Raw genomic sequence first — 27,622 nt, 5'->3', positions numbered from 1 at the left:
TCATTTTCCCACCATGCTGTTTGTTTTACCGCTGATCTCTTAACCTCAGAAACCTGAGAGTGCTTTGAAGTTAATAACACCATGTTCCAACAGGAAAAAAAGATTATAATTATGATGAAGCTGCATATGTAGTGCTTAACCTCAACAGAAATCAATGCCTTTCAGTCTGTCACAATCTGCTCCGAGACACGAAGGTTGAGATCCAAATGCAACTTTAATAGGGACATGTAATCCAATCAACAGGCAATAGGTCAGAACACAGGTAGGCAGTCCAAACAAACAAATCAGGCAGGGGTCAGAGGCAAAAGAGTAATCCACAGAACAGGGAAGAAATCCAAAAATCATTTCATTTATTTTGTTTGTTAGGGACAATGCTCACTGATCAACAAACAACCAGGCAGTTCAGGTGGCCAGAGTGGACCAGAGAGTTTAGGTCCTATTCTGTTCCTACCTGTTATGAACATATAATTAGGGTTGGGTATCGAGAATCGAGTATCGATTGGAACCGAGACTAACTTTTCGTTTTTCCCGGAATCGTTCAAAAGTAAAAATTTCGATTCCTAGTTTCGATATTCACAGTCCGCCGAGCGGAAGAAGAAACCGCTGAACAACACCAACGAAGAAGCGTCTACCGGAAGTGTTGGCATAACCACGCGAGTCGAACATGAGTACCTTACGTCGATGATCCAAAGTGTGGCTTCACTTTTCTAAAAATAACGAAATCTCGGCAAAATGCAAAATTTGTGACAAAAGGAGTATTTTTACAGAAGGAGTATTTCCTTCAGAAAGGCCGTTGGTTAGCAAGGTTAGCTAAACTTTTTTGACCCTGCCTCTTAAAAGAATCGGAATCGAGAATCGTTAGGAACCGGAATCGAAACAAGGAATCGGAATCAGAATCGTTCAAATTCAAACGATACCCAACCGAATTCAGGACATGTAATTGTCTTGCAAACCTGGCTTGAACACTCCTTTACACTTGCAAAAATGTATTGTGCAGCTCTGTTTACTGACAGCTCTGGTCAATTAAACGGCTTTTATAGTCCCTCGTATGCAATATAAAGTGGATTGTTCTGTATCTGGAAACCTTATGCGTAACGCAACGGCCCATTTCGGATTAATTCTTCGGTGGGAGGTGGCAGTAAATAAGGGAGATGTTTTTCTCTCTCTGCCGTAGGGCTGCTGCTCTGGTGGTCCAGTACATTCAGTGGCATGCTCAATATGTTCGTCTTCAGTTTTATTGTCACATTCATGTAAATGATCATGCAAGACGAGTGCTAATGGACCAAATTCATCACATCACGCTTAGCATGCGGACAGTGATGCGCTAACAGTGTCTTTGTTCTGAGTGTGATGACTTTGGCGGTTGATGGGAGGACTAACAACCTCCAAAACACACAGCCTGGGGGCCATAAAAAGCTCCTTTCTTGCCGCAGGAGTCTGGGTGACCTAAACTTGACACAGTGGGAATCTCCTTTCCTCCGTTCACCATGACAGAGACGGGTCAAATCTCCCACATGGCCATGTGACTGAAAGCACTCTTATCACCACAGCCATTTGTAGGAGTTATCGCTTGTCTACTTGGCTCTCTGATCTTGTCCGGGGCAGATCTGGATCCTCCCAGCACCGTTTGTGTCTCCGGATCTATTCAGTGTCACATTCCACTCCATATCAGATCCCTCAGGCAACAGAGCAGCGAGATATGCCAATGACTGTCTTGTGCATTATATTCATTGTGCTGACCATAAGTGAGGAAAGATGTGCAGCACAGGAAATAGCAACCTAGATGTCTACTTATGATGCCTTTGACACTTCATAAAGGGTTACTGCAGGAGCTTGACCTCCTGCACATTTTCCATTGAGAGCAAGATTCAGCTTTCACTGGTATACCGCATGATGTTGCTTAGCCGAAATAATTCGCCATTAAATCAAAATCCTAGATGTGAACATAAATGTGAACTTATTATTACACAAGAATGTTTTTATGGACACCAGGATCATTCCCACACTACTGGAATGCGTTGGATTTCTTTCTTGCCTGAAATCATTAAGGATTCTCCAAATTCACAGACTGTTGAAATCTGTTAAGCTTGCACCGAATGAGCGCCATTAAACATGTATTTCTGTAGACATTTTGGCCTTCTAAGTGCAAAATATCTGGTAACGCGGAGCCTCCCACTATGTGCAGTTATTCTTTTACAGCTCAGAAGACTTAATAGAGTTCTCGGCTATGTTTCATTTTAGTGTCAACTTTGTCTTAGATGTTTCTCATAAAATTCCTTTGCAAAAATAAAGCTCGACACAAATGAGACAACTGTTCACATGCGGCAGGAGTGCAGAGCTATAAAATGAGCTGCTCTGAAAATTGGATCTTAGAAGAATGTATTGAAAGCTTGAGTTATTGAAAACTAAGTGCTTATAACGCAGACTTTGGTATTTTGCAAACCTGGACATGATTTAAGACATTGTTTATACCTCTTATGAAACTAAAGACTCTCGTCTCAGATTAAGTATTGAACGTTTTTGTTTTGAATTTGACTGATTTAACGGGATAGTTCACTCCAAAGATGAAAAATCTGTCATCATTTTTCCTCAATCTGCCTCAAGTTTTTCCAAACCTGTATGAATTTCATTCTTCTGCTGAACACAAAATATTTTTTTGAAGCAGAAAAAAAAACCTCAAATATGTTTGGTACAGCTTGAGGGTATATAATGTATATTATGACAATATATGTGTGTGTATATATATATATATATATATATATTCATTATATATATATATATATATATATATATATACATATTCACACACAATATAATTAAAAAACACATTAAATATATTAATTATATTAATGTATATTCTTTAAAAACACTTTTTAAATGTTAATTAATATGTCAATTTAATAATAAAATAATAATATAATTGATACACAAGTCAAGGACAAGTACAAATCTTAACTGCTAGGCCATTCAAATATTTTAATTTTAATATTTTAATGAATGAATCACTTATTTCTTTTCATTTCCTTTTCCTCTTCAGAACATGGTCATTGATAACAGAGCATATTTAAACAAAAAATAATAAAAACAAAATCTCAGCATGTTCAAAAGAGAAGAAAAAGAATATAGAAAAAAAGGATATTAATATTAATATAAGGAAATTAATTAAAATATTAATAATATTAATTATTAATTATATTAATGTATATTCATTAAAAAACACTTTTTAAATGTTAATTAATGTCAATTTAATAATAAAATAATAATATGATTTATACACAAGTCAAGGACAAGTACAAATCTTAACTGCTAGGCCATTTAAATATTTTATGTTGAGTCCTGCACTTCCTATATAGGCAGTGCTCAGAGTTGCCCACCCATTCACTTTTTTTTTAATCACACACAGACTTTTGCCAAATCTGGAGTTGCTCAAAAGTGGAAAAGAAACAAGGGTCTATTTATATCTGTGCCGCCATCCTTTGATTGATCAATGTTGAGCCAGAACCAGGTTTTTGTGTATGTAGATATAGTCAGTAACGTGTGTTGTGTTTGTGCGCACTGACCTCATTGACTCTGGTATCTAAAGAGATACGTAGTTTTACATCTTCATGTCGACAGAAATGAGACAAAGTGTCATTTATTGCCATAGGATTAATGTCATGCACACAGTATTGCATGACGCTTACTCTTCAGCGCAACAAATGGTTGTGACTTACATACAACTGTTTGTCTTTCTCTGTTTCAGGAACTCCAGTAAGTACCCCGTTATCACTGAGGCTTTAATTCAGAACAAATGTGAGTTGGTCTGGAGTTGGGCAGATGTGAGTTGGTCCATGTTGGCCACTCTTCTGCTTGATATAGACTGCAAAATGAGGTGAGATAAGAGGGAAAGGAGGATATATGCTCCAGGAGACAGTTTCTGAATCGATCACACACCATTTTTCACTGTCTGGCATCCATCCTGACCGCCCGTATCCTAATAACCAGACGTGCCTTTAAAGATCCAACAGCTGATACAAATCTCTTCATGCATTCGCACTGAATGCATAGTAAACACTAGTCATCTATATCCTCCCTATACTAACACTGTAGCAGCACAATAATCTTTTATGGCTTTGGTTGCGTCATATTTCTCAATATGAACAGAAAGCCACAGTAATAAAAGAGAAGAGAGAGTAAATATGCATGGTTGCCCCAAACACGTTCCATTTTTTCATGAGCTATTTGTCACACAAGTAGTGTTTATGTATTGTAAACACACTGTTAAAGAGAACAACGCAGTATGGAGCACTTTGTACTTATATGAAGGTTGGGATGTGAACACATTTATTATTACTATTATAAATTCATATGTTGTTTTAATTGTAATGATTTTTTTTCTTCAATAAATCCTAACAGGGCATTCCAGGACGAGATGGCTACCCGGTAATTGTCACTCTGGTTATACACTAATCACATCATGCAGTACTTGAGGACTCGTTCAGACCTCAGCTGATAGGCAGTGTTAAGTGTCGTAGTGCACCACCTGCTGGACATATATATATATATATATATATTTTTTATTGCAAGTTAACAAAACATTATAATTTATACAAAAATAAGAGATCAGTGAATTATGTATATACAAAAGAGAGAAAGACGTACATGAAGTACATACAAGGTAGGCAGAACAAAAATAAGCAAAAGAAGAGAAAAACAGGAAAAGAAAAACAAACATTGTTTGACAGTACATTGGTATGTTTTAAGCAATGGGATATTTTAGAGATTTAGATAGAAGTAATATTGAGATATTCATGGTAGTTGTGATAGAATTGTAGTAGAAGGCAGTATTCATATAAATAATTATAACTATAACATAGATAAGAATAGTAGTGGTAACAGTGGCAACCAACAGCATTCATGATAATAATAGGAGTAGTAAGAGTGGTAGTAATAATACATATATATTATAAGTAATTATAATAATACATATAGATCAGTAAATGAAATTCTTGTGAATATACATTATTCTCTAGGCCTGGGAGCTACTCTACCGCCTGCTGGACATAAAACAAATATACAAACAATGTTTTTTGTTTGAAGGTCAATAAAATTCATCAAATGGATGCCAAGAAGCTTGTCCTTGGCTTACATTTTGAGTAAAATAGTTTTTTGGGGGGTTAGATGGGGTAAAATACATCGATCATTTTTTTTTTCCCATAAAGGTTTTCATATGGGACTTATAGAATTGCATGCATATACAATGCATTACAATCCATCTATATGAAGTACCTACCTATTAAACTTCAGAAAGATTAGTTCAAATTAATTTTACTTAGTAATATCAAATAAGCTAATTTATTCTTATTTGAATAAAGCTATTATTATATAACAATACTTATTCTCAAATCCAGTTATTCACCCCTACGCCAACACAAATCTTACAGAACAGAGAACTATTGTTCTTTCCAATAGTTTTGCTTTTAAAAGAGGCATTAGGTGCATGAAGCCTCCCTGACAGGCCATCGCAATCCAGATGCGATCAGTTGCATGCGTTGGCAGCCTCCGCTCCGCATAAAGATCAACTGGGAAATATAGCCCTGTGTGAAGTCTCTCCAAGCATAACAAGAGAGCTGCTCCGAACTGAACCGTGTGCAGGACTGCACCACATGTGGCCCTTACCGGATTTCCAACTGCACTCCGAACCATCGGCACACAAGTCATCCGTTTCTTTTTGCTCATGCCGAATAGACCGGCTGCATGCTCTCTTGTCACTTGTCCGTTCTGAAAGCACAAGCACACACTATTAGGCCAAGACAGACAGCTATATTGTCTGTGGTTTCTGGCTGTGTTGGTCTGGATAAATACACACAAGGAGAGAATGATCAGAAATCTGTTTATCATTTTGTGTATATATATATATTGGTCTAATTTTACAGTGTATATACAACATTATGTTGACACATTATTTTAATAGCTATTGCATTTAGAGCTACCAAGCTTGTTCTACATTTATCATGACCTTTAGCTTCAGGATTTTTTTTTACAGTCAGAAAGATTAGCACAATTAGTTTAGTTTAGTATGTTTCACAGGTCAAAGAGCTCTGTGCACAGACCCCTTTCAGCACCTTCAGTGCCATGGACAGCGACCTCCCGTCCTCTAGTCTGAGCTTACTGAAGCCAGTGATGATGATGGACTAAACTCGTCATTGCTCTAATCATTTATAACAAAGGTCAAATAATTATAATATAATATTTAGTTGAGACTCCACCAAAGATAAAGTTAAGAAGTCATATTCCACATTAAAATGTTAATTAGGTTAAAGTCGCCATGAAACAAAAATTAACCCGATGTATTTTCTAAATGCATGTCGCTGAACATATTCTAAACGATTCGTCCATGCATATTATTTCATAATTTTTTTTATCAAAATGTCAACGTAAACTTCCAAGGATGTATGCTGGACTTCTCATGTATGCAAGATCTGCCTCCCCATTTGATCATTCATTTTATTAGGATAAACGTCACAATATGGAAGAAATAAACGGAAGAGAAAATTAAAATCTAATGCACAAGTTTATGATTTCCATGAAATAAATGTAATAACTCAATGTCCTTTTCTCTCTCTGTCTCTTCAAGGGTCCATTGGGTCTGGATGGCAAGCCTGTAAGTACTATCTTCTCTCGGGGTACAGTTTTTTAAACCAGATCATATTGCATCAGATCAGTTTTTAACATCACTGGTTTAAAACTGTTTGTACTATGAGTGTATATTTATTGTTGTATTGCATATACTGCAGAAAATTAACTTCTCTCTCCTTATACTAGGGACCTCCAGGACAAAAAGGCAGTCAGGTTAGGTTCTTTATCATTTCAGTCTAAAAAGTGATTTAATTATTGTGTGTTGCCACCTGTGTTGTGGAAAGTTTTATAGGTAATGCACTACAATACTACGTTGTTCCCTAAAAAAGTAACTAATTGTGTAATTTAGTAACTTTTAATGGAAAGTAATGCGTTACATTACTTTAGCGTTCATTTATTTCTCACCTGGGCAGGGCTTGCTTTTTTCTGTTCAAAATAAATATCTATTTTTGGCAAATGTAAATAAATATCCTTTCACACCAAATGTGAAATGAATGAGCCTCAGAGTGAAATAAATGCACATTGACACCTGTACAGTAGAGAAAAAAAAACAAAGATTAGGATTCAGAAGTTCAACACGCTTACTTCAGCAATACAACGAAATAAATAAGAAAAAAAAAGAAACACAAATGTGATGTTTATCGAATGTCTTTTTTGCTTATTAGTATGGTTGAAATGGATCAACGAAGGTCAGCAGGAAAGACATTGGTTAATAAAGTGAGATTAAATACATAAAGTATATTTTGTTATTTAACATTTAATTATTGCATGTTTGTATAATATTCTGAGTTCGCATTTCACTGTTTTTATTCATTTTACTGAATCAGATGAGTAAATGCCTGCTTACATTTAGTTTTGAACTACAATAACCATCATGTTCACACAGTGCACACAACGCCTCTGCACTTACTCACGATTTCACTCATCAGCCTATAATGGGAAAACAAAGTAACTTTTGCTACTTATTTGCAAAAGTAACTCAGATATTTTGTTGTAAATATAAAAGTAACGTGTTACTTTACTAGTTACTTGAAAAAGTTCATCTGAGTACGTAACTTAATCTGAGTTAAAAAAAAAAGTTAATCTGAGTACGTAAATTAATCTGAGTACGTAACTTAATCTGAGTACGTAAGAGGAAAAACTATGGACTGCAGCTTTAAACACACTAATTATTGTATTTCATGATTATATATTGTATTTCAAAGATGCAATTTATTACCATTACTAAAAACACCAAACATCCAAAACAAGATACACTGAAATGCATGGTTTTTCAACATTACTTCTCTTTACAAATTTGAAGGCTGCTTAGTGGCTGATTTAATCAGGGACAGTAAAGGTTACATTTTGTGACTACACATTACAGAGGACTTACCTACTGGCTTTCTGGCTTGGTACAACCAAATGAAGTACAGCATTAGTTACAAAATAACTAGTAGTTACTAAGAACCCACTTGTGGTCTTCACTTAACCAATTTCATTGACTTTACCAATGGCTAGTGCAATCAAATCCAGTTCTCTTGTCCTCCACTTATACTCATATATGTGTTTACATGGGGGAGGCCAGACAGGGCCTCAGAATCACTGTTGTGGGAGAAATAAAGTGGCCAAAGGCCTCTTTTAAAACCCATTCGATGGGTAAACATTGGAGCAATTAATTGCTCAGAACTGCACACAAGTTGGGTGAAGCACCAACAGCTTTCGCCTATTATGTCCAAGTTTAGAGTCACTGGTTTAAAAATCACACTCAAGAGGATGGATGTTTTCTTGCTAAAAGCAAAAGAGCACTTTAGTCGAGTGTTTACTTGAAGGACCATTGAAGATTAAAGAAAAGAGGGGCGAGTTTTTGACTGGGCATACATGAAGAAGAGGGTCTGCATAAACCACTTTACATAAGAGGAGAGATCTCAACCTTATGTAAATGTTCTCCATGTGTTAAGTCAGAATCATCTAATGTAGCTTCTCCATCACAATCATAGCATCAGAGGATGAAATCAAGTGAATTATTAAGTGCCATCATTGTTGGGTCCAACATTAACAATCTCTAATCCAGTCCATTTTTTTACAACATAATTCTGGCATAAACTGTAATGATAAAACTCCAGTCCGAAGATCAAAGGTGACAAAAACCCTCCCGAGATTCCTGCTGTACCATTTTGTAATTCATAATTTTGAGCTCAAGTTAACATTGAGTGCACTTAGGACAAGAATCTCATTTTTAACATACTTTTAACAATACCAAGACAACACTACTTTGACTACTGAGAAGAAGTCCTTATGAAACCACACTCAAAATTACAGTGCTTGAAAAGCCATAGTGAACACGACACCACAGAGCATGATGAAACTGTGATGATCAGAATGTGTCTTGTTTTTGTGGTCTAAAGCAAAGTTTCCTGCATAGACCACTGAGCAGAATAAAACCAGAATAATATCATCCATTCCCTCAAACCAGCTGCACACTCGTGAAATAAAAGCTCTTATATGCAGAAATATTTGCTGTCATCAAGAATGGAACGTCATCACATTGTTTTATCTTCACTTTTCGAAAACCCTCTCTTTGTGATAAATTATTGTTTTTCACTTAGCCAGCAGTTCATTCAAACACTCAGATTCAACCTCTAAAACATCTGCCAGTCATTTTTGAAGGTGTAAGTGGTGCGACTTGTGGTTTGCAATGGAAATATCCTGCATTGTTGAGAACAATTTATAATCTGTCACTTTAAATCTTTCTCTTCTTTTGCCAGGGAATGCCAGGACCAAAAGGAGATAAGGTAAACTCACCCCACAACACATTCCAGCATGATAAATGTACAATTTATTGGATCCATCAAAGCATAACAATGACATTATTGCTCTAACTGAAGCATTTTAGCCAATGAGATAAAAAGAAACTCTTAAGTAAGTGCTAAGGGTTGCTCTCTCCACAGGGTGACCAGGGAGACATGGGACCCAGGGTGAGTGTCACGTCTCATTTTTTTTTTGCTCAGTTTCTTCAGAAGCCTGAGTTTACAGAGGTTGCACTGATCTAAGGATCCCTCTTGACCTGGAAGTCAATTGAAGCCGTTTCCTTTCAGATGACAGGGCTCGGTTGTTATCGGTCTTACATTCTGATGTTGATAGAAGTTAGATCAGCTAATTCATATTACAACCTCAATATGGTATCAATCACTGTCTGTATGCCTCCACCAAGCCTGTTTTCGCCTCATCCACAGGGAAAAAACGTGAGCCTTGACAAATCAGGAATCCGTCAGTGAAGATCGTACCACTTCTCTATCTATTTCTACTAAAGCTATCGTTTAAATTATTTGGCTCCCCGTGCTTCTTTTCCACCATACCTCACGACCATTCAGCACAATTAGAAACATGTGCTTTGGCTGCTCTCTTTCTTTATGTTAAGAACATGTGTTGTATGCACTACATTGTTTTTGCTTCACGCCATCACAGTCTGACAGTAAAAAAATGAACCAAATCATTCGAAGTGGCGACATGAGCAGTCAGGAAAAGGAAAACAGCATCTCCCATGGGCCGTGTTCCTCTTTTTGTGTGGATGTAAGAGTCAAATTAGTGCTTTTTCAACTCCAGTTAAGCAGGAGGAGTATGACCCATTAAAGCTCTCATGAGACGATGGCCCCTTGACCTGGAAGTCGATTAGAGCCGTGTTTCCTTCCAGATGGCAGGACTAGGGTTTGTAGTGCACTGTGCAGGTGGATAGTTGACCTTATGCTTACTCTTGAATTGTGACTTTTGCCCTATGCCCAGACACAGAAGAAGCAGATCCGACTCACAAAGTAGTCTTTGTGTCATTGGAGGTAGCTGAGAAGAAAGTCCTGTGTAGGGTTGTGATGTGAATACGGTTTAAATTCCAGTTCGGTTCCTGAATTTGAATTGAGGTTGCAAACAGGATGCAGAATTGAAAAGAAAGAGAAAAGAAATTCTCATAACACATATTAATTAGAAGCCAAGTTAAGTTTGAATGTTGACTTGACAAAGACGTATTTGAAAGTTCTGGGGAAAGAAAGTGAGAAGTTTGAAGGTTCATAGTCAAGGCCTTACTGATATGTTGAGATCATAGCATTGACTTGCCCCCCAGAAAATCTCTAAAAACAACATAGAAAAAGCTCAGAAGACCCAAGCAACAAACTATAAACTACTTAGAAACTGCATAGTAATATTTCAGAAACAACCCAGCAAACACAGAACGTTCCCGAATGGTCCCACCATGAGGTTATTTGTTTGGGAACCAAACAAGAACGTTGTAGAAACGTTCCATGTAGGTTATTTTTAGGTTCCATTTTTATAACGTAAGGAGAATGTTCCAGGAACGTTCCCTTAACCTTAAAGGGTTAGTTCACCCAAAAATGAAAATTCTGTCAGTATTTACTCACCCTCATGTTGTTCCAACCCTGTAAGACCTTCGTTCATCTTCGGAACACAAATTAAGATATTTAAGAAATTAAGATCACTCCATGCATACTAGTCCATAGGCTTCTTGAGGGAATGACTTGCGGTCCTCGAAAAGCTATTAAAGACATTGTTAAAATAGTCCAAGTGACTACAGGGGCTCAATCTTAAGTTTATCAAACGACAAGAACACATTTGTGCGCAAAAAAACAACAAAAATAACGACTTTATTTCAACTATTCGTTTATTTCTCCCTCTGCGCGAGTCAGGTTACTAGTTTAATAGTGTAAGCTTCTGTTATTATACGTCACACGCATCACACACATGACCAGTGTCGGCCAATAGTGAGCCTACGTGTGACGTAGCTTTACGCAATCACACTACGTTAACTGACTACAGGCCCATGGAGAAGGAAGTGAATAGTTAAAATAAAGTCCTTATTTTTGTTTGTTTTTGCACACAAAAAGTGTTCTCGTCGTTTGATAAAGTTAAAATTGAGCCACTGTAGTCACTTGGACTATTTTAACGATGTCTTTAATGACTTTTAGATGCCATCAAGTGTCATTCCCTCAAGAAGCCTATGGACTAGTATGCAGGAGTGATCTTAATATCTTAATTTGTGTTCCGAAGATGAACGAAGGTTTTACGGGGTTGGAACAACATGAGGGTGAGTAAATACTGACAGAATTTTCATTTTTGAGTGAACTAACCCTTTAAGAGAAAGTACTAGGAACGGTCTGGGAACCAAAAACTAACGTTCCCAGAACCTAAATTTGTTTGTTGGGAATGAACATCAACTTAGCATCATGGCGACAAGTCGTGCGTGGGAAAGTATCTGTTTTACAGTGCATAAATCTAGCCATGCTGTGGTCGACACCATTTCAGTACAGTTCTTTCAGAGTACGTACCTTGACAATCTGTGAGAGAGGAAAATCATGAAAACGTTTCTCCAGGGAAAAAGCAGCCTTTCTTCATGAATGCATTGCAGACCTATCTAACCGCAACTCTAAACATAAACCTCATCACCATGTGCACCCATTGAAAGTTAATCATATCCAGAAGGTGTATGGGCTTGGTTTCTTAAAACAGAAGAATAGTCAGAATAACTTTCACAGGATTCAATTTCAAGTTGAAGATGTCATCACCCTCCATTATATGTATCCTAACAGTGTCATTCTCCGAATCATCTCCTCTTTCCCCCCTTACGCCATTTCCTGCCTCCGTTTTCTTCTATATGACCTCTGACCTCCCAGGGACCACCGGCCTACGCTGCATCTGCAGGCCTGCTCAGTAATCAGATTCTCACGGTTAAGGTTTGTCCCTCTCAGCCTATCATCCCTGCATCTCCTGACACATGTGGCCGTCCATGTTCACAAACATCTGTGCCTTCTTACCTTACTCCATTTCACTACTTCTCCTTTGTTCCCACAACCCGTTATCCTGAGAGAAGACTGTCTGTTTCTCCAGCTGTGATTACTGGCATCCCTGCATTGTTTCTAATGCACTCGGTCCATGCATCTTTCTCATTATCCGTCCTCTGCTTGTCAGATGATCCTCCGTCGCTATGAGCATGGCTTTCTCTCGGCTACAGGCTGACCATCACACTTTTCACAGGCGCCTTCTAAAGGTAGAGCCAGACTTGTGCATGCCTTGCTGCTTTTCTCGTTTTCTCCATTTCTTCTGTGTCCTTGTCCTCAATTAGCAGATCTGGCAGTTTACAATGTTGTGTTGCATTCCTGCTTTGAATTTCAAACAGAGGGTAATTGTTGTTGACAATAGTGACGAAAACATGTTTGCTAGACCACAGCAAATAATCAAGCCAGCAGTAGGGCTGGCTTTTTTTTTAGCCGTAGCGTCTTGCGTTATCACAAGACAAAGAGTTTGTGAGCAATAAAATACATTTCTTTATTGATAGCTCTTTGAAGCTTTGGCCCCATTTTACGTCTGAATACCAAAACCAATTTTTCGCCATGAAACAGAATTAATCTGCAGGCAAAGTAAATGACCTATTTGAGTAACGTCAAGACTAGGGAGATCAGAAGCAACAATGAAACCCTTTTCAAAGACAATATTCAAAAATACTTGTTCCGTCTCTCTTTCTGCAGGGTGATCAAGGTCAGGCTGGTCCCCCAGGACCTCCAGGAACACCTGGTCCCAGAGGGCCTCCAGGAAACACAGGCAAAGATGGGCCACAGGGCCACCCAGGAGAGCCGGTGAGACACTTGCTTTCTATCTCACATGGTCTCTTGTGTCTGTCTTTACTGAGCTCACTCATTCTACAGCTGTTGCGTCTCATATATGAGTCACACTGTGCTGACAACCCCTGCTCAGAAGACCAGGTGCAGCTTCTCACTGAGCTGAACCCTGTGCTCAGTGTTGGGTTCAGACACAATGCTTTTCCTTCTACACTTGTCTTCTTGGCAGATGCTCCTAAATCAAAGTGACTTGGTTTAAAATATGTTTATAGGTCAGGTAGCTGTAGAATACAATTCTACACGTGCAATGGTTGCTAATGTATTCTGAGTCACTATATGGTTTCAATGGTTTAAATGATGTAAGTGACACACCGAGCCAATGGTCGGCCATCATTGAGCAGCTATTGGCTCAGTGGGTTTCACACCTTTGGCACCGTCTCTGAATAGTCCTCATCTTTGGCACAATATGAATTTGGGTGTACTTTTCAAGAAAAGTGCTGTTTAAATATAAGGTATTATTATTGTTATTTTCAACAATTTTTGCTTTCTGCACAACTTTCGTTATCAGTTATTGCAGTTCTGGGATTTGGGACCATTTTCTTTTTTTTTACATGCAATTCATTACGTAACACAAATGCAATAGCATGTTACTCTGTAGGCATCTTTCAACAGTTCCCACACAAGCGATATTGTAGAATATTGTGACAATATGCTAATTGAAGATCGTTAACTCCACATCAGCAACATAAATTCATCAACTAACCATTCAGAAATGTCCTGTTGCATTCTACATATTGTCACTTTTCAGTCTCTCCATCATTGTCCGACTTCCGTTTAAAACATAAAAGGCTGAAGAGTTTCTGACATTCGTAAGGTCTGATTACCTTACGGAGACAGGCAATAAAATGCTGCTAGCACACACAAGCTCTTGAAGCTCCGCCCTCTGTGTCGGGAGCAGCAGCTCATTTGCATTTAAAGGAACACAAACGAATCAGCGTTTTTGCTGACCTTCAAAAAGCTGCAATTTTAACATGCTTAAAAAATTATCTGTGGGGTATTTTGAGCTAAAACTACACATACAGACTCAGAGAGACTTATTTTACATATTATAAAAAGGGGCATTATACCACCTCTTTAATTTAACATATAAATACCATTTTTTTTTTATCAAATATTTTTATTTTTATTTTTTTATGAACAAAATTAAATTTAACAAACAGGAACAAAAACAAAAACAAAATTCAGCATAACATAGATCTGGACAATATTCAGAAGAACATATGACAATACAGATAAAAATGGTTAATCTATAGCGATGCCATTCAATATAGATGCAACGGTAGAGTTAGTAAAGCGAAGATAAGGAGTCCAAATATTTAAGAAACATCCTTTTGAAGAATGAAGAAGGCAAGTTAAATATTCCAGTGGAAAAAGCTCCATGATGAGTTTATGCCAAGTTGTTTTATGCCAAGTTGTAATCATAAATACCATTTTTTTTAATAACCCACTGAAAGAAATTACTAAATGCTAAAAAATTATTAAATGTAAGTAAACAAAATTTTGGATTGCATGTACAATCCTGTGAAAAAACAGCACCCCTACTTCCCGCACCCTTGTATGAAGCCTCAACATACTGTTTTCAGTAATGCATTATATAACATCCTCTGAGGATACTTGGCGATTGATGTGCAGCTCCAGAGTATGATGGTTTCTGCATTTGTAGTTAATGCCCTGTTCTCCTCAGCCAGTTTATCCAAATATGTTACGCACTTAGTTTCCTTTTCATACCATCTAAACCAAACAAAGATTAGTGCAGCGTTGAAGGGCAAAAATTCTCACCCTGCACTCTGCCTCATATTGTGAGCAGATGTTCTTGGGTCAAGAAGCTCAAAGGCCATTTCCTGTTATTGTGTCTCAAATTGTGTTTATATATGCTTAAGTGAAACCACCTTATTAGGCCTGATGCCATGCCTTCAGAAGTGCCGTGGAGCATGACAGACACTGCACTGTGGCACCTACCGAGTGCCTGTAGGGATACATGTCTTACAAATTAATCTGATTTTAAGCAGGTGTTGTGCAATATTTCTTCAATTGTGAATCCCTAGCTGGCTTGAATGTGTCCTTGGAAGCTTACAGGATGTCTGCCATAAATGTTTGACTGTTGTCTGCCGCTGTGACTGTTGTTTTGGTGTGCTCCAAATATGCATTTGGATCATCTTAATTTTTTGTTTTGTTTACATGATATGTTTGAAAATAAAAGATTGAAGTATTTATACTATGTTAAACATCATAGATCTCAAGAGGCCTAATATATAGTAGACAGTCAATAGAGCAAGCCTATGCCTGTTTCTTTAAATTTGACTCATTCCTTGTGTTTGCTTTCTAAATAACAGGGTCCTCCTGGAAAAGATGGAAATGAGGTAGAACTTTATAAATGTACATTTGTTTACTTATCTTGAATCTACAACTTCATGGAATTCAAAGTGATGATGCATAAATGAGGGTGACTTACTGGCTTCTATATTATAATTTTTTTTTCCTACAGGGACCAAGAGGGCCACCTGGCATGCAGGTAATATGCCTAACATGCCTTAAATTATTTGGACAATTTAGCCACAATTAAAAATGAATGTTGGATGCACCAAATGGCATTTATTTTGAAGAAATACAGCACTATTAATTAAATGTTTCTTACATTTCAAAATGTACATTGATAGATAGATATTAAATAAGAATATTTGACACGATATTTGGTAACAAAATCAATATCAAATGTTTTTTCATTAAGGGTACAAATGGTGTCAATGGCATGCCTGGACCACAGGGCCCTTTGGGGCCAAAGGTTAGATTTTTTTTTTACCCCCCTCCAACTTTTTTCTTTTCTCATAAACACAAAGATAACCATAATTTCATGCAGGCATTGCTTTTGCATATAGGGGGATCAGGGTGCTCCAGGTCCTGAGGGGAAAAGGGGGATTGATGGATCCCCTGGCTTGAAGGTGAGCTGTCTGTTGAGAAGATGGTAATTATAAAAGTAGATGCAGTTGTGTTTATGAGGTATAGTTGCATTCAGGTCAGTTTACTGGGTAAATGCTGATACTAAGATACAGTAATCATGTTCTTCTTCCTTTGGGTGAAAAGGGAGATGTTGGGGATCCAGGACCCCAGGTGAGTGTTTATTTAAGTCTTCCCCCCATTACATATATCTGTTCTCTTTGAACATCTTTCCAACTGTCTCTCCTTCAGGGTTTGCCTGGAGAGAAAGGAGCTACTGGCTTCGCCGAAAATGCTGATCTGGCTGCTACACTCAAAGCACTGCAGGTACATTTTAGTCATACAAAAAAGTCCCCAAAAGATCCCTCTATTACCTTTTTGCATTAATATTTTCTTCGTATCAATAGGGGCCACCAGGCCCTCCTGGAGAGCAAGGGCCAAAAGTGAGTGATATATTTTCACTGAATTTCATTGCATTCAGCAGTTTCCATTGCTGGCATATTACTACATTTATTTCAAATATGTGTTTGTAACAGGGAGAAATGGGATTGCATGGAGCGCAAGGACCTGAAGGAAAGCAGGTTGGTTCCTACACAATAATCCGTCTCAATCAATCCGTGACATTTGGTGACTGTGCTGCATTTACATAGAGTTGACGCCAGCCCATTCATAATTCTTGAAGGGGTCAAGTTTTGTTTTTTTTGGTGGGAAGAGAGATCTGTATTATATATTCTAGGGTCTCTATATTCTAGCTAAGCTCCCAGCATGAATTTTATTTTAGAACGTTATTTTAAAACGTTTTAATTCCATGCCGACGCAGCATGCAGCCACACTGAATGACAGATGTATCGCTTTTATTTCATAGTTTATTTTCATTCAAAATATTCACAAATTTGTTGATAATAAATTGAACATTGAACTGCAAATACAGCAAAGTTAATAACTATAATTCCAAAAAAACAACACCCCTACTCTTTCAAAAGACATCCTGGGATTTTTTGTATAACGTCTCATCCGAAGATTTAACGTCTCATCCGAAGGACGGTGCACTTTGACACTAGTGTCCCCATCACTATACTGTGGTGGAAGCCACAGGAAGGCGCCCCAGCCCTCTCCAGCCCCGCCCCCTGCTAAACGCCGGGCCAAGCGGCGCTCCTGAGATGGCCTGTCACTTCTGTCACTTCTCAGGAGATGATAGCAGGACCACTCCTTCCCCCGGTGGAGGGCCGGGGAAGAATCTTTTATTCTCCACTCCCCCGCAGACCCATGGTATTTCTTTGCCATTGGCTTGTTTTGTAATACTCGAAGTTCATAGGCTTTCTAAGCGAAACCCCATTCGTCGTCATCCAACGTAACGTCTCTGTTCCCTACTCGGGGAATGAGGGTTACATACGTAACAGAGACGTTCTGGGTCTTGTGCAACTGATACTCAACTGCCATTGGCTCATCTGCGTTCAAGGGGAGGGGCTTACTGATTGCTCAATTGCAGCATCAGGTTTCACACTCTTATTGGTTCTTGATTTGACGGTTGTGGTAGGAGAAGTGACACTACGGGACTGTGCATCAAATCTTCTGACACTCCCAGAACTCTGTCTGAGGAAAAATTTGATCGCAATGGTTATTAATCAGCCATCGCCAAACATGTCAAACTAACGATCAAAGACTTCAGATTTTGGTCTAGGACCCAACCCAACTAATCTTTTGGGATCACAAAATTTTTCGGCCAAAATTGTACAATGCAAACCCGGCTTTAATTGTGCATGTATACTGCATTAAATAATGTGATGTCTCATCCAGGGTCAAAAGGGAGAGAGAGGTGATGCAGGAGAGCCAGGAGCAAAAGGGGAAAAGGGGGATATTGGGCTAACAGGGCCTTCAGTGAGTATTTACTACATATAGCATGTGATGTTCACTGAGGTTTACTGCAAGGATTATGTTATTGTATAATGGTGTTTTAGGGATCAGCAGGGCAAAAAGGTGATAAAGGAGACTCTAGGCTTGAGGACAATTTGGTGAGTTTAACGCACACTCAACATTAAAATATGAAGAACATAATCCAGATGTATCTTAACTGGACTGATCTTGATAACTCACTTGTAGGACCAGATTATCCATTTGCCCGGACCACCAGGGCCTCCTGGACCCCCTGGGCATGCCGTAAGGAATACAGTTTACTACTAGTTCAGAAGCTTTTTGTCAACGAAGGCTAAGAAGACTAACCATTTTTTCTTCCAGGGATATCATGGATTGCCTGGACCCAAGGTGAGACTGTGAAGTATTGTTGTAAAGGAATGACCCTTTCTGGTGCATTTTGTGGTCATGGCAAATAAAAAGTTTCAAATGTAACACAGGGAGAGCCTGGTGAGGCAGTCAAAGGAGAAAAGGGAGATGCTGGAGAGAAAGGTCCATCTGGGCAGCGGGTAAGTTGTTACAAAGCCAATATGCAGAAACTATTCCAAAGACTTGTATAGATATGAAAAGCATGGACAGATACAATTCTGCTTGTTGTACACAGGGTCCTCAAGGCTTTCCAGGGTCTAATGGCTTAGTAGGCCTGCCAGGTGCAAAAGGTGAAAAGGTCAGTATTTTTGAACCCTTAAAAAGACAAGACAAAACGTCTGAAAAAAACAAAGTTCTGTAATGAAACTCTAGATGGTGCAGCATAATACAGGGTTTTTCCTACAACGAGAATTAGGTGCCGCCTCCGGGTCTCGGCCTGTGCCCATTTTCAAACTGTATTGTTTGCCGATAGATAGTGATGTGCGGATTGTGATTATATATCATCGGGTCAGGTAGGCCAAGTATTAAAAAATAGCATTCCAATTCACGGGTGGATGAGAGATTAATTTTTAATGTGTTGAGTTCAATAAAGACACAGAACAGTTTAATAAAAGTTTAATAAACAGAAGAGTTTTATAAACGTCACTCTTTTACTTTAGTTTTCAACAATGTAATTCTTTTCTGGGAAAACCAATCAAAGAAAACACATGCCAGGGCCCGACATTAACGCTTGTGCGTGACACATGTTTTTTTTTTTATTGAAGGAACAAGTGAAAGAGAATTTTACTTGCCCATGCCCAACCGGACAAATGGCCTGATTAAAACGTCAAAAAAAAAAAAAAAAATAATATATATATATATATATATACAGTATATATATATATATATATATACTCTATATCTTTGAAAGTTGTCAGTACTAGGCCTACATATAATGCTAATTATTCTCTCTTTTTTTTCCAAGGGAAAACAAGGTGAACCAGGATTAGATGTAAGTGATTATTATGCTATTGGTTACACACTCGAGTATATTGAGTAATTACTTAGTGAATATGGCTCTCCTGTGACAGGGTTTCCCAGGGCTTCAAGGAGAAAAGGGGGAGAGAGGAGACAGGGGAGAGAAGGTTAGAGAAACAAATACTTTATTTTCAATAATTACTGTTTGTATGTGGATAATACTTTATATATACAGTATATTGTTATAAAATCCAATCTCAAGTCTAGCGTATGCTGTTCGAGTACAATCTGACAAAGCAAACACTTCTTATGTCTCCATGCAGGGTGAGAGAGGCTCAATAGGAAAGAAGGGGCTGAAAGGACTGAAGGGAGAGCAGGGACCTCCAGGGCTTGATCAGCCTTGTCCTGTGGTATGTAATGAAACCATGTTGTTTGGAAAAAATAAATGCAATGTTCTTCTTTGTCCCTTTTATGCATGTGAATGGCATCTGATCTGTGTGAATGAGTTTACAGCTAGGATTTGACATGAATGGGTTTTACTGACAGGACACCAATGGGGTTTAAGAGCATGGTGGGGAGGCAAGGGTTCCATCAGATGCCCCCCCTGCCCTTTGGTACAGTATTTTTAATCTTGTGTTTGTGCTCACAATCATCATTTGATATTTCATCCTGGTGCTGTGGGTTCCCCTGTCCACAACCATGAGATCTGATTCAGGTGGCTTGGCATAGACCAGAGCTTCTGAACTACTTCATCACCAGTTATCTTATACCGTAAAACTTCAAATAATAGCCAAGTCCCAAATAGACGCCTGTCTCTTTTACACACCTGGTACAGGTTTGGATAAATATAGGCCAGTCTCACAAAAACAACCTGGTCTGTTTTTTAGTTTTGGGTTGTATTTAATCTTCTCAAACCCGTCAGGTCGCCTGTTTAAGCCAGTTCTATGGTGCAGATTGCAAACGTAAGAGAGCCCTGATCATCTGGGCGAGAGGTGTTAGCGCAAGAAAGGCAGGCAGAGTTAGCAGGGAGAAGTGGAGGAGAGAGCGAGGAGGAGGAATTCGCTAATGAACTTGTAGTTGAGGATCGCGGTGATGATGATCTAATGGGGGTCGCACCGGACGAGAAGCGTAGTTCCATCAATAGCCCCTTTTCCATCAAAGCATTTTGAGAGCCGGTGCCTGCGCGCGAATCAGTTCTTTGTGTTTCGACAGACAAAGAACCGGTTCTCGGCCAGGAGAACTGGTTCCAAAGCGGCACCAACTCTTTGCTGGACTAGAACCGTTCTTTTACCACGTCATGCTTACATCGGGGGCTGGGCCGGGTTTAGATGTGTTCTAAACATCTTTTCTGACCATAATAAAGGATCGCAAAGCCAAGAGAAACATTTGCAGAAACACGATGGAGTCCGCCTTTGTAATTGTAATTGCAACCGTTTCTATTTTTGTAATTTTTTTTATTGAAGACATTATAAGCAAAGAAGAAATCAGTCACAATATAGAACAAATAAATGGAAAGAAAAAAAGACACAAAACAGGGGTACACAACTTATCAGAAAAGATTACATATCAAACGAAAAGATTAAAAGACTTACATATTTCAATTGTTTTTAAAGCTTTCTTGGTACACGAGTTAGAGATAATCCCAAAGTAATGTTGTATTTGCAAGCGTATGGCGACGTACACAGTGACGTAATGACGTCGTTCCCTGGGCGCTCTAGTCAGTGGAAAAACAAAAAGGTTCTGAAGCGGTTCGCAAGTTGAACCAACTCCGAACCAACTTTGAACCAGCACCAGTTCCGAACCAGTTCTTTTTTTGGTGGAAATGTGGCATATGAGAACTCGAGGTTAGGGATGGGGCCGATCCGATCCAGTATCGTATCGGGGCCGATACCAGCGTAATTCATGTATCGGATTTTCCCGATCCGATTCTGCGGAGATATCCGATATCCATGAACCATGTCTGCGCTGAAGTGAAGTTGTCTGCTGAAATGACCTCAAAAGTGATTCCCGTCGGCTAGTCTGCTGTAGAGTGGGTTTCCTGAACAGCAGTGCGGCTCAATGGGACACAGAGTTATGATACACCGCTCAGGAAATCTATTCCGCAGTTTGGAGCCAGCTAGTAGGAAAGCATTGAGTAGCAATATATCCGCTGTGTGGAAATACTTCAAACTGGAAACACCGCTGAGCAAGAGAGCAAAAGGCAATGTTTGCAAAGCCGTAATTCAGAGGCGGAAGCTCCCTTGCGTAAAAATTGATTTGTTAAACACATTCAAATTATAAGTAAAACCTAATATAATGTGGTAACCTCGGGCTATCATGTTTTCCGTCTATCAGTTTATGCTATTTGGATTGGCCTACACTCAATGAACAACATCTCAACACTAAATTAAAGGCCTGTCTCAAATACAGTCCAGTGCAGTTTGGCGATTTGGGAAAATAAAAGCCCAGACTATTATTTGAAGTTTTATCGGTAGTCTCTCAATTATCAAAGCAAACTGCAAATTTTCAAAACCAACAATTATGTGGAGTATTTTAAACGTCTAGTCAGTGTCAACCAGACACAGATTATGTAAGAATGTTCTCTTAAAATTTACCAAATCAAGTTACCTTACTTTCACCAATGTCCTAAATATGAAAAATAAAGCTAAAATAATTATTTTAAAAGATGAATTGGATTTAACAACCTCATTAATTACAGACATAGTTGGTTCATGGACAGTCCTATCTGATCCCTAATTCTAACTCCATTTTAAGTGTTCATCTCAAAGCTATGCCTTGCTCTGTAAAAATATATGTAGATCACATGAGAGAAATAACTGCACCCACCTGGGTTTATGATTTTGTCCATCTGAGCTGTATAGTGATGATGTGAGCATGATGTGTGCAGCGTTTCACTTTCAGATTTACTGCCAAAGGTGTTCCTCTGTGGGGTAGTGTGATTCCTTTAGTCTCACATAATCATTGGTGGCAGGCTTCATACTGTACGTGATTCGCCATTCCTTCCCGCCCCATCAGTAAGAATTGTAAATAAATAATTGATTTCCTTCTCTTCTTTATTGACAGGGGCGAGATGGACTGCCCATACCAGGATGCTGGCATAAGGTATAATTATATATGTCATCCGGGGAAACTATGAGTCCTGCTAGTTTTGCCAACATCCTTGTGATAAAATAAGGACATTGCATTATGACTGCTTCTTGTGCGTGTCTCCTAACGTTTTCTCCTATTGCTTTCTTGCAGTAATGACTAACCCGGAGCATGGAATTTGTACATATTGATATATATTTTGCAAGTAACGTTTGCTTTTTCTCCCAGATTTTTTTTTAGTAAATCTCGTTTTTAATAAATTGAGTTTTCATACAGGAGCCCCTGCAAAATTAATGTCTATATCGCTGCATTAACAAAAGAGGGGGTTCTCCACTGCCACAATAACAAGTGTAGAAAAGCAACGAGATTGAGAAGAGACATGAACTCAATGCTTGTGGATGCCAAAAGAATGCTGCTGATGTCCTTAAGGAGAGAATGGGTCTTAAACCAATATAAGCCTGAACTTTCTAACAGACTGACCAATGCATCTACTTATATGACTTCAAATGATGTTTTTCACTGGCTGTCTTACTTTTCTGGGTGCCATTTGAACCAACCCCATGCATTCTTCATTAAATATTTGCTTGAAAGGAAGAGGCTTCAGAATCAGGGCAGGTTGGCAAGGACAAGCAATCTTCTAAGGCCTAAAGAACACTGAATGGACTAAATGGAGTGAGAATGCTTTGCCAAAGTTCAACTGGATGTTTCAAAGGAAAGGACTCGTCTGTACTACAGGGAGGAACGTGATGTGGATACTGCACTGGATTTGTACTGGTGTACATACGGACAAATCTGTTCTCAGGAAACTCTTTTCACTTGGTCAATAGGAAACCACATACTATCTGTTTGTTCCATTGCTCTCTAAAATACACCAGTGGAATAGTGGGGGGGAAAGTATAATAACTGATGTCATGGAGAAGTCTTGCCTGTTTATAAGAAGCCTCACTGAATAAAACTACTTTTAGTCTTTTATTCATTGTTTTTGTGAGGGGTTGTTTGCATCCTCAATGAGCATTATATAAAGTTTGTGTAAATAAAATGGATAATTTTTACATTTAAAGGCTAGTATGACTTATTGTGTGAATTTTGTGGTCAACTGTTTTTCCCTCATTCTGTTTTGGGGGGCCAACCCCTTAGGATGTTTGGGTTCTTACAAACGTTATTAACGTGGCTATAATTATCTGGATGATTATTTATTTATACACTTATTATTCATAAGTATGATGTGTCATAACTACATCTCTGACGTTTATAACAAACCAAACCATTTGAAAATCGGTAGAAAATTGAGCAAGTTATGGTTATTTTTTTAAATAGTACATGTACACACAATGTTGCGAGTGAGCGAGCTGTATGTGACAAGATTATATATCAGACATATGAGAGAAACAGGCTTAGAAGAGGAATGTTACAGGAGAGGTGGTCTTCATTCCAGAATCCAGATTTTCCTCTTTCCTCTCTTTCCTCTCCCTTAAAGGTAGTGTAGGTCAGAATTTTATAAAAAAAAAAAAAAAAAACTTTTTTCCAAATTTGTTTAAACTTTCTATATATATATATATATATATATATATATATATATATATATATATATATATGCATAATTAAAATCTAAGTACTCTGAAAAAAAGAGTATAAAAATCGAGTGACTCTAGACCGTTTAATCTGCATTCAGGGGCGCAACTACCCAGTTTCAAAGGGGTATGCAGCAACAATTTTAGCGCCCCCCCCCCCCCCCAAAAAAAAAAAAAAATTAAATAAATGTAATGTAAGTGTGCTATGTAATAACTGAGTAGGAAGAAATGAGAGCTAACAGAAAAAAATAAGTGCAAAATTGTCGTTTATTAACACAATTAAACTATAGCTACTCCACCTTGATGAACCCCCCCCCCCCCCCCTAAGAAAACTAAGCTCCATTGTAACAGCAATAGCAGTGTTTCTCACAGGATTTTAGGTAAAACTGTAGGTGGACCTCTGTTTCTCTAGGGGGGTTCGGGGGCATGCTCCCCCGTAAGAAAATTTTGTGTTCTGTAATGTTAAATTCAGCAGTCTGGTGCACTTTGAGAGTTCAAAATTAAAAGCTCCAACCCATTTTCAGGGTGCAAATTAAACAGAGAAAAATTTGAACCTCTTTTAGTTAGTGTCTGTCTACATTACACTACTACATAATAATAGTTATAATATGAATCCCATGATAGTAATTGCCATTAAGGCTATTGTAAAACAAATGCACAGAAAAATAAAGGAAACTTTCATAATTAGTTTTGCACTAATTTCTATACTTGAAAGATACTTGCGCATAATGACATATTTCATGGGCCAGTGTGTCAGAAAAAAAAACTAAAGCTGACTTTTTTGACCAATGCATTACACCAGCACAGCGCCGCCAATTAAGCAAAAAACAAAACAAAAACAAACAACAAACAAACAAATGGGCCGCCGATGTATGAGTTTTGTGGGCCGTTAAGACAAATAAATTAAAAAAGGAAAAGCACGTCGGCCCAGCGGGAATCTCCCGGTAGTCCTGATGGCCACCGAGATATAGATAGCCTATGCCTGGATGTCACATTTTAAATCCTACCTGTTGGCTTTCAGCAATGCATGCAGTTATTTAGCTGCTGTTGCATCAATTGACATGCCATCTCCTTTTCTCTCTTTCTTTTTCTATTTTTAGCCCCACAGCATTTTGTTTTATCCATCTTTTTCGACGACAACTAACTACTCGTACCTGCTCGCTCAGAGCTCTCGGCGCCCCCGCCCGCTCGCGATATTACCCGCCCCCCTTCTCCATGAGGGCGCCTACTCTAGCCTGGCTGTTAGTCCTCTAAAATTTTATATAACATTGAAGGAATGCAGAAATGATTTAGAAACGGACAACGGCAGCTACATATAGAAATACAATATAGCCTATATATAATTTTTTTTTTTTTTTTACCATCGCTTTGGCGCCCCCCATTGTGCTGCGCCCCTATAGCGCATACCCACTTTTTGCGCCACTGTCTGCATTAAACAGCTGATTATTTCGAACCGGGACGAAACAACGGATTGGTTTAGGCGACTGTCACTCTCTCGCAACCATGGCAACCACCCTTTTGCCACACAGGACCTGCCCACTTGCGCGTATCTCGTACCTGTTCGCATGCCCTTGTTTGAGCTTGAAGATGCAAAACTCGACGCAGGTCCTCTTGTCGAAAAAGTGCTCCTTGCCCTGCACTTCGACTGCCCCGTCCTCGGCCTCTACTTCCTCGGACCCTAATAGCACGGCCTCTTGCACGACCTCCTCTGCTTCGCCCTCGACCACGGATCTGCCCTCGAGCTGACGATAAGGTACTTGCTTTCTTATACTGTCTATGGGTAACTTACTTGTCTCGGGAGTGTAGTCCTCATCAGAATCAACAATGCTTTCATCAAGCACACTCTTACATGCAGTCAGAACACCATATACATGTTATGAATCTTACACGAAATTCATCTTCATCACAGTGTAAATGATGGCAATGGAAAAACGTGTATCATGCAACCTGTTTTTAGCTTTGCCTTATTATAACTAGCTCGTTAGCGAATCAATAAATATATATTGTAAACTTTACCAATATCAATATGCTAGCTTGATAGTGAGTAATAAAATACAACTTATTTGTTTATCTTCATAATGATAGTTAGGTTTTTTTATTTACATGTGTTTCTGACATGATGACACACACTACATGCACTCCTTCCTCTCCTCTCCGCTCGTCTCACTCTCAGGTAAATAATGCGCCTTCAGCTCAGCTGTCAGAGTCGCGCGTTCATGTGTTTTGGGGGCGTGGCTTTGGAAGGAGCCCAGAAGGGAGGGGGTGAAGTGAATGGAAATAATGAGCTGTCTTTAAAACAGTCGTGAGAGGTCTACAGACGCTCGATTTTTATACTTTCTTTTTCAGAGTACTTAGATTTTGATTATGCATTGATATATACAGAAATTTTAAAGAAATTTGGAAAAAAAAGTTTAAAAAAAAAATTCTGACCTACAATACCTTTAACTCATGCTGTGTGTGTTTCTCTGGGGTGGTACACTAAGGATTTGATCTTGTATACAACACTGAGGAACTTACAAATTCCTTGTAAGGTGGAAAAATATGTTGCTTAAAAATGGAACGAATATAAGCTTACATGTGGCACAATTCACTTTCCTTGGTCCATATATGCATCAGTGAAAAACATTCCTTTCCTTATAAAGAATAGACCAACTGTACATCAAAAGGAGCCCTTGTATGAAGAAATCCCACTGGAGATGCTATGCTGGAAGTGAGATCCTATCTTCAGCCAAAAAGCTGCAGATCTCCTGAGCTGGTAGACCAAGGCTTCAGTTTAACCATGACTTGTGAAGGTGATGACAGGGAGGCAGCGCATTACCTTCAGAAAGAATCTTCTCCAAAAACAGGGCAGATTTTAACAAAAAGAAGAAGCCGGATCAGCCCCTCAAAGCTGAGGCACTTGGAGTTGTCACACCTAGATACTCCCCAAAGCTCTGCATAAGAGATAACATGTCAAATAAGGGTGACATAATTTCTATTTTTTTTTTTTTTTTTTGATTTTCCAACAATCCAATCAATTGCCAAAGGACGAATTCAAGCCTATATATATATTTTTTTTAAAAAATCCTATATTTTTTTTGTAAAAAATCTTAAACATGATGTAGTTTCCGTAGTGTAGTGGTTATCACGTTCGCCTCACACGCGAAAGGTCCCCGGTTCGAAACCGGGCGGAAACAATCATTTACGTTTTTACTATTTTGAAACAACTTTAATCGTTTAACCCAACATTTAGTTGTACTGCCTATCTTTACTGATATATTTAATAGTACGCAATTGATTCTAATGAAACATGCTATGGAAATATTAATATTATAAAATGAGCACCCAACCCACAATTGTCAGCAATTGAAATTAGATGGTGGGCGAAGGGTTATAGAAGGTAGAACAACAACAGTCTAATTTTGAGAGAATTAAAAAATACACATGACTAGAAGGAACAAGAATCAAGAAAATTCAGATCACAGCAGATAGGTAACAACTATGGTAACAACCAGCAGGGCTCAACATTAAATAAAA

At 38.5% G+C, this 27,622-nt stretch overlaps 1 protein-coding gene and 1 non-coding gene across 2 annotated transcripts in view; both read left to right on the top strand.

Moving 5' to 3' along the window:
* col23a1b (collagen type XXIII alpha 1 chain b) overlaps positions 1 to 23,507 on the top strand; it is a 93,713-nt gene extending 70,206 nt beyond the window's left edge. Inside the window, exons 4-30 of the mRNA XM_089123593.1 lie at positions 3,743 to 3,818; positions 4,396 to 4,422; positions 6,617 to 6,643; positions 6,805 to 6,831; positions 9,366 to 9,392; positions 9,549 to 9,575; positions 12,276 to 12,335; positions 13,128 to 13,235; positions 15,611 to 15,637; positions 15,763 to 15,789; positions 16,006 to 16,059; positions 16,154 to 16,216; positions 16,359 to 16,385; positions 16,464 to 16,538; positions 16,619 to 16,654; positions 16,748 to 16,792; positions 18,009 to 18,089; positions 18,170 to 18,223; positions 18,312 to 18,368; positions 18,447 to 18,473; positions 18,563 to 18,631; positions 18,727 to 18,789; positions 19,456 to 19,482; positions 19,562 to 19,615; positions 19,772 to 19,858; positions 22,512 to 22,550; positions 22,689 to 23,507. Of these exons, the coding sequence (XP_088979719.1) occupies positions 3,743 to 3,818; positions 4,396 to 4,422; positions 6,617 to 6,643; positions 6,805 to 6,831; positions 9,366 to 9,392; positions 9,549 to 9,575; positions 12,276 to 12,335; positions 13,128 to 13,235; positions 15,611 to 15,637; positions 15,763 to 15,789; positions 16,006 to 16,059; positions 16,154 to 16,216; positions 16,359 to 16,385; positions 16,464 to 16,538; positions 16,619 to 16,654; positions 16,748 to 16,792; positions 18,009 to 18,089; positions 18,170 to 18,223; positions 18,312 to 18,368; positions 18,447 to 18,473; positions 18,563 to 18,631; positions 18,727 to 18,789; positions 19,456 to 19,482; positions 19,562 to 19,615; positions 19,772 to 19,858; positions 22,512 to 22,550; positions 22,689 to 22,691 (1,294 nt within the window). The 3' untranslated portion in view covers positions 22,692 to 23,507. The remainder of the gene's footprint in view (positions 1 to 3,742; positions 3,819 to 4,395; positions 4,423 to 6,616; positions 6,644 to 6,804; positions 6,832 to 9,365; positions 9,393 to 9,548; positions 9,576 to 12,275; positions 12,336 to 13,127; positions 13,236 to 15,610; positions 15,638 to 15,762; positions 15,790 to 16,005; positions 16,060 to 16,153; positions 16,217 to 16,358; positions 16,386 to 16,463; positions 16,539 to 16,618; positions 16,655 to 16,747; positions 16,793 to 18,008; positions 18,090 to 18,169; positions 18,224 to 18,311; positions 18,369 to 18,446; positions 18,474 to 18,562; positions 18,632 to 18,726; positions 18,790 to 19,455; positions 19,483 to 19,561; positions 19,616 to 19,771; positions 19,859 to 22,511; positions 22,551 to 22,688) is intronic.
* Positions 23,508 to 27,209: 3,702 nt separating this feature from the next.
* Positions 27,210 to 27,282, top strand: trnav-cac (transfer RNA valine (anticodon CAC)). Its single transcript has one exon. It is a non-coding gene; the product is annotated as a tRNA-Val (tRNA).
* Positions 27,283 to 27,622: the final 340 nt, after the last annotated feature.

The sequence above is a fragment of the Pimephales promelas genome, chromosome 19 (genome assembly GCF_988280905.1).
Source record: "Pimephales promelas chromosome 19, fPimPro1.hap1.1, whole genome shotgun sequence".
NCBI classification, from domain to species: domain Eukaryota; kingdom Metazoa; phylum Chordata; class Actinopteri; order Cypriniformes; family Leuciscidae; genus Pimephales; species Pimephales promelas.
The sequence above is the reverse complement of the archived record's forward strand: the minus strand, read 5'-3'. Positions and strand labels throughout refer to the sequence as shown.